This window comes from Nicotiana attenuata, unplaced genomic scaffold (assembly GCF_001879085.1).
Source record: "Nicotiana attenuata strain UT unplaced genomic scaffold, NIATTr2, whole genome shotgun sequence".
Taxonomy (NCBI): Eukaryota; Viridiplantae; Streptophyta; class Magnoliopsida; order Solanales; family Solanaceae; genus Nicotiana; species Nicotiana attenuata.
The window spans coordinates 1,322,857-1,329,857 of NW_017670259.1; the positions used below are offsets into that span (position 1 = coordinate 1,322,857).

At 39.6% G+C, this 7,001-nt stretch overlaps 1 protein-coding gene across 1 annotated transcript; it reads right to left on the minus strand.

Annotated features, from left to right (window-relative positions):
* Positions 1–2,242: 2,242 nt before the first annotated feature.
* Positions 2,243–5,422, minus strand: LOC109236832 (trihelix transcription factor ASR3). Its single transcript, XM_019403066.1, has 3 exons — positions 4,457–5,422; positions 3,977–4,018; positions 2,243–3,147 (listed from the first exon to the last, which is right to left on the minus strand). Exons 1-3 carry the CDS (start codon positions 5,115–5,117, stop codon positions 2,861–2,863), a joined length of 990 nt encoding a protein of 329 aa, XP_019258611.1. The 5' UTR covers positions 5,118–5,422; the 3' UTR covers positions 2,243–2,860.
* Positions 5,423–7,001: the final 1,579 nt, after the last annotated feature.

Genomic DNA, 7,001 nt, shown 5'->3' on the forward strand with positions numbered 1-7,001 from the left:
TTGAGCGATTACGATTTGCTGAGCTTGCAGCATCTCGAATATCACTGGTAGGCTAACTCCACCATCTCCCATTCTTTGTGTTCTTTGGACATTGGATCGGGCTTCCCTGTGCATATTTCCGTCGGGGTTCGCGCCTAGATATGCATTCAAAGCGATGTGTGAACTAACATCAACTGGTTTTATATTTGGCACTACTTCTAGGTTTATCGGTGGTACACCGCCCTTGCGTTGGTGTTTTCTCCAAGACCTTCATTGTCATGAACAAGTGCGTTTTGTGTGCTAGACATGTTTAAGCCTGAGAATCAAAAAATCTTGGCAAGAAAAAGTATAAAGATAACGCGTGTAATGAAAATCAGTAAAGAAATAATCATTATTATCTTTAGCCCTACGATTGGCGCCAAACTGTTTACCTCGAAAATACGAGTAACAATTAAATTTGATTTGTGGTTTTAAAGATATGTGATTTAGTTCAATACCATTTAATAATTTAGAAATATGAAGTATAAATGAAAGAAGGCAAGTGAATCAAACCAATATTACTTGACAAAGATGACCTCGAGATGGTGACCTCGAGACGGGCTAAGAGCAATAAAGTAAGGAAAGTAACGTAAGAACAATAAAGCTAAAGGACAATGCTGATCAACAATAGGCGAAAAGGTAGAGAGTATATTCTTTTCTCAGTGAAAAAAGGTGCCCTTACAAATGATTGGGGTCTCCTTTATATAAAAGAGGAACCCTAAATAAGAAATATTTCTATTTACAGTAGGGAATATTCTTGGTACAGCTGTCTAACCGCCTAGTACGGAATCGTACAACCCTATTCCGGGATTTGCGCCATGACTTTGGAGACGTGGCAGGAATCTAGCTTGCTCTAGTACAAATCCATAACGGTAATATTTCGGGGTCGGGCCTCGGGCCTAGTATTCTTCGCACTCCTATCTCCGGGCATTGCGCTTTGTCTTCGAGCTTGATTTTGGTCCACTGGTCTCGAATCTCGACCTCGCCCGGACTTGGTCCTAGGACGGAACCTCGAACCTAGACATTGGGGGCATATATTTTGACCGTATACAAGCCTGTTGCAAAAATGCAAGGTAAAACTGCATACGATAGACCCTTGTTTAACTCAATTGCGTGTGGCTCTATTACACAATAAATAAGGTTGCAGGAAGATGTGGCAGAAGGTAAACATGTGACTCATTTTGATGATATCACTCCGTGCGGCGAGCAGCGTACGTTGCACAAATGCGCTCAAGGATATTGAAAAGAACAAGGAATTATAATAAAAAGGGATGCGTCATGTGTCCACAAAACGGGTCAAGTTTGATCCTAGTAGTAAAGACACCAATTGCCATCAGAACAGAATCCACGTTTCAAAAGAAGAAAAACACAAAGTTATAGTTGGCATAAATAATCCCAAGGATGAACCGATAACATACTAGAGATCAATCCTTTGAAGTATATTCACTATAGTTTTGATTCATCTGGTCATAAGTCTGGGAAGAAATTCAAAAATAGCCAGATTTACCACTGGTCGTTGAAAAATAGCCAAGTATCAAAAGTCATCAAAATTTAGCCACTTTAAATCTAAGCGAAAACACTGTTCAAAATCTGGAAAAATATGCCCGCAAATTTTACGGGAGTTCAAGCATAATTATGCTGGAACTCCCGCAAATTTTACGGGAGTTCCAGCAAGTATAATTGTCCACTATAATATACTGGAGTTTGGAGCACTGGTGCTCCAGTCTCCCGCAAATTTTACAGGAGTTAGCAAAGTATACCGGTCCAGCATAATATGCTGGAGTTCGTACACAAATGCACTAGAACTCCCGTATATTATACTGGACCGGTCCCTGTTGCAGCAAAATAATGGCTATTTTTCATTGACTTGATAAACGCTGGCTATTTTTCATTGACCAGTGTGAAAACTGGCTATACCATGATATTTTAACTAAGTCTAAAGCTGAGTCCAACAACGAATCTTAGTAATTATCTCGTCGAGGAGGTTAAGAAGCGGAAGCTTGATCAGTTGGGACAGGATACTCTGGAGGTGGCAGGGACAACTCCTAAATCAGTATCCTTTTGTACCTAGGCACAGCAATTCAGACCCTAATACTCATCCTGGAGTAGTTGCACATTTGTTCTTAATGCAAGTTCATATGCATTTTGCAGTTTTGCTTGATATATATTGTCAAAATCGCAGCAGAAAACTCGCAAGTAGTTATTAGCAGTCAACCAAGAATCATAAAACAATTGTCAATTAACAGTATAATCAAGTCAAGCGTTCTGTATTTCACCTTGTCATGGGCAGCATATAATCTTTCTATATCCAAAAAATGAGTTGCAGTAGAGACGGTTCTAGCCAGAGCATCAAGTTCCATTTCCACAAGTTTCTGACTCTTCTCCTCAAGACTGGGATTTGGGAAGTCTCAGTCTAGTAATGAGCTATACACATTAAGCATCCAACATTGCCCAATCTTAATTCTTTGAAGAAATACTTCACACTGTAATGTGTAACAGTGTTACAGAAGAAACATATTAAATAGAAATCATATAAGATGGCAGCTTACAATCCCAGTTTCACTCATATATCTTGTATCTGTACAGTCGTGAGAAAACAAGAGATATCTCTAATAAAGTGTACTTGTTAGCCTCCCAGTCCTATCTGTATTATTGTAAACTTGTAACACGATTTAGTCTAGAAAGTGCAAAATCTGAAAAGAATATTATATTTCCAACTACCAATTTAAAATGATCGAATTTGACCATCAAGTGATATCTGGTTTACTCACCAAAATTCTTTAGCATTGATTATGATTCAAGGAGTGAGAGATAACATGTTATATACACCCCAATAGGCTCTCTACAACTTATCAGCAATTCTTCCCATGGCATCTGCAAGCTTATCAAGAACTGCTATTAAGCTATTGACATGGTCTTTCCTCTGCTCCCGGTCCAGCTGATAATGTGCATTCTGAGCCTCAAGTTGGGAGCTCAGCAGATTACCATTCCTCTCCAATGCTTTGGCTAACTGATGCTGCAGATTGTCCGCTTCTTCATCTGTATCCGTGACACCACGCTTCCGTTTCTTTCCTTCCTGAGCACTTCCTCCATCAGGATTTGAGGTCGGTTCTTTCTGATGATTTATACCTGCCGAGAACAAATAGCACACCTCAAGAAAGGGAAAGATCACCGACTTCCAACTTGTTCTTTTGGTCGATCTTTTGACTTCTGCAGGGAGGTGTTTCTTTTCTTCCTTGTTTAATTAATCTTCTTTTTATTTTTATTTTTTACCCCTCCCAAGGAGCTCCTACTTTGCTCCCTTGGTGACTCGAACTCGCAACCTTTGGATTGGAGGTGGAGGGTGCTTACCACGTGAGCAACCCTCTCTTGTTTAATTAATCTTCGTTTGAGATTTGTTTTCAAAGGACATGAGCAAGGACATTTGACAATGTCACATCTCTTCATTCTTTTCATATTTTGTAGACATGACATTTCAAATATTGTAACTTCAAACCAGCATTAGACATGGGATTAATGATGACAGGGTAACACGCTCCATCTACTTCAGGGCAGTCAAATAGACACTGTTAATTGCTTCAACGAGAGATAAAAGTTCTATGGTTCTTCCAGCATGATATCAGAAAAGCAAAGAGCCAACGATCAGGTTTTCAGTAAGATCACCTTGTGTTCCATATACTCAAATTTAAGATTCTTCACTTGAATTTATAAAAGATGGTGCTTTGACATGTCTATACTTACCAGGTTAGAGTTATGACTGGATAAGTTTGGAAAACACCAAAAATAGGTAACGAACCATGCATATGTGCCTTCGTTCACTTTGTATAAACACAAAAAGCTCTGTTGGACGTAAGTATAACCTATTTTCTATTACTGATGATCATGAATTAAAAATGGAATCAAATCAAAGAAAACATCACGACAGAGAGAATTTACATATTGAGGATTCTAGAGGTACCTTGAGCATTACATTCCATAGGTAGTGGTTGATACTGCTGTTCTGCCAAAAAAAACAAAAAAAAAATGTTAACATAAACAAATGAAAGTCAAATACCAGAAGTATAAACCTCCCTAAAAGACTTCAATAAGTAAACCTATTCAGAACTATGCACTGGAAACAAGCAGAAGCTAAGTACTTTCCGAAGGAATGAAAAGGCGAAAATCTGTTATTGACAATACTCAAACTTGCAACATAGTTCACCTGGTATTTATGCCACTCAAAAGAGAACCAAGTGATAAAAGAAAATAAAAATTAATCTCGAGAAAAAGAAAAGTATGGCTAAAAAAGACGCCCTCTATCAGAAGAGGGTATATGGAAATTTTGAGCAGCAAAAGTAGCCTAATGTGAAAACAGACATTTTCTTGGAAAAAGAAAAGTAATGTATCAGAATAATATCTGATGATAAAATAAACAAACTGTTATTGGAGGGAATAGTACCGGAAATAGGAGTTGGAGCAGGAATAGGCATGTGCTTATCTTTGTCACCAGCTTCAGACTGCTCAAAATCTGAGAACAACCCTTCATCTGCTGCAGCACTCCGCCCGCTGTCAAACAATGCTTCTGGCTCATTAACTGCTGCTGCAGGCGCCAAAGCCAAAGCTAAACCTGCCTCCATCTCCTCTCCGCCGCTTCCCCGGTCCAGAATTTCGTAAACCTCCTTATCAAAAAAACCGGGCAGCTTTCTCTCTCGCCTCAAGTCGTTCCTCATCACCCAAAATGACTCACTTTCTTCCTTTATCCCACACTCCCACTCTTTAATCTTCTTAAAGTCACCGGCTAAATTACTCCATCTTTTCCGGCACTGAACCGGCCCCCGGTTCACCCCGTGCTTTTTACAGTAGGATGAAACAGATGCCCACTTGGGTTCAACCTGACCCGAACCCGAACCCGAACCCGAACCCAATTCCAGTCCAGCCGTACGCCCTCTTCGGACCCTGCTCTCTGCCACTCTTTTCCCTTGTATGAGGACCAGGATTTCTTGCCTGGTCCATCGTGGAAGCCTGGGCGCTCTGTTTCCGTCATCGGCGCCGTTGACCGATTGTTGACGGCCGCCGTTTGAATCGCCGTCAAAAGCGAGGGTCAATGGCTCAAGCGCCATTCAGTGGTTTTTGAAGCGCACGTGTGGGTACTATGGTAACGGCGTTTGGTGTAGGATCCAGGCCCGTTATTTGATTTCCACTCTAACTAGTGTGTTTGGTTGTTGAGAAGAGATGTGTCTTACTTTACTTTACTTATAGAGAAGAAAACATAGTCGTCGATATGGGGTTGGGATCCTTTTTTGGTTCAACTCCGATGGTTGTTGCTCATCTTTGTTTATGGAATATAACTTTATCACTAACAACCAAATAGGAGGGGTATTACTGTTTTTGCCTTCTGTAATCTTTAGTATTTGGACAATGAATGACGATTAATTAATTAATTCCTAAATATAAGATGACTTGCTTGGTTTGATGTTGATGAAAATGGGCATAAGGCAAAAGGGTCTTATCTATTAAGGCCCAAGGGGGCCCAGGAGCTCCCGGGCAAAGGGCAGGCCTCTTTTCATATCAAACCATTTGGTATTTGTCACTCTCCTCTCTATTTGGTATTTGCATCTATACTCGCTTTTTGTATCACATTTTAATCCGTGCCCGCTTTACAAAAAAAAATTACAAGCATACCCGCTTTTTCCAATAACTTCAGCACATGGGGCTGAAGTAGCAAAGGCAATTACACAAAACTTCAGCATTTTAGTAGCCGGGCCTGAAGTTCAGCTCTAGAGCTGAAGTTTTTTTTTTAACTCGGGAACTTCAACTCTAGAGCTGAAGTTTGCCAGTTATAAAATAAAAACTTCAGCTCTAGAGCTGAAGTTTTATTTTATAAGTTTTTGTTTAGTAACCGGAAAACTTCAGCTCTAGAGCTGAAGTTTTTGTCTCTGTAACCGGAAAACTTCAGCTCTAGAGCTGAAGTTTCTATGTTGTAACTAGAAAACTTCAACTCTAGAGCTGAAGTTTCGGAAAACTTCAGCTCTAGAGCTGAAGTTTTTGTTTAGTAACCCGGAAACTTCAGCTCTAGAGCTGAAGTTTTTGTTTAGTAACCGAAACTGTTGGGTTTTGGATGTGTCTAATTAATATATTAAATACTTAAAAGAGGGTGCATGGGAAATGGAGGGAAATAAAATTTTTGAGTGAAATTTTAAGTTCCCCCCTTGGCAAATGGGCATTGTCCCATATTGGAAGAGGAAGAGGTTTTTTATGGGTATATAAAGCAATTGCTCTTGTTCTAGCTCTTAAAGAGTTGAGAAGAAGGCAAGCCTCGCGCCGTCGTCGTCGTCGCTCGCTCGGCTCGGCTTCGGCTTCGGCTTCGGCTTCGGCTTCGGCTTCGGCTTCGGATTCGGATTCGGATTCGGATTCGGATTTGGTCAAATGATCGATTGATTGATTAACTTTTTGGACCAAATTTATTTGTTAATAGTAAAATATTAACAGAAATGTTATTAAATATTTGTTTTAATAACAAAATATTAATATTAAATATTAATATTAAATCCAATCCGTTTTTCTGTTTTGGTAACAAAAAAGTAACTACCCTCTTCAATTTTCCCTCTTTATTTTCCCTCTTTATTATTGAGTAAATGGCCATTTATGTAATGGCATTTATGCTGTGGGCGTTTTGCATAAACAGCCATTCTGAAGAGCCTAACTTTGGCTATAAATACAACACTATTCTGCTCAGAATTTCACTACGATTTTCTGACTTTCTTCTCCTTCTTCTGCATACTTTTAGCATCAAACAAAGCAAAAAGTAAGTGTGATTTGCTACCGAACTTTGTGTTCGCTGAAACACTGGGGTTTGAAGTACCACTACACCAGTGTGTAATTCGTTCTATCCTGGGAGGAAATAATCCATAACCTTGGGTACTAGGAGGGGATTAAATTCCTTAAGGAAACACTGTGAATTCAGTGGGCTCGAATTGGTTTTATGTCATTTCTGTTTATGTTCA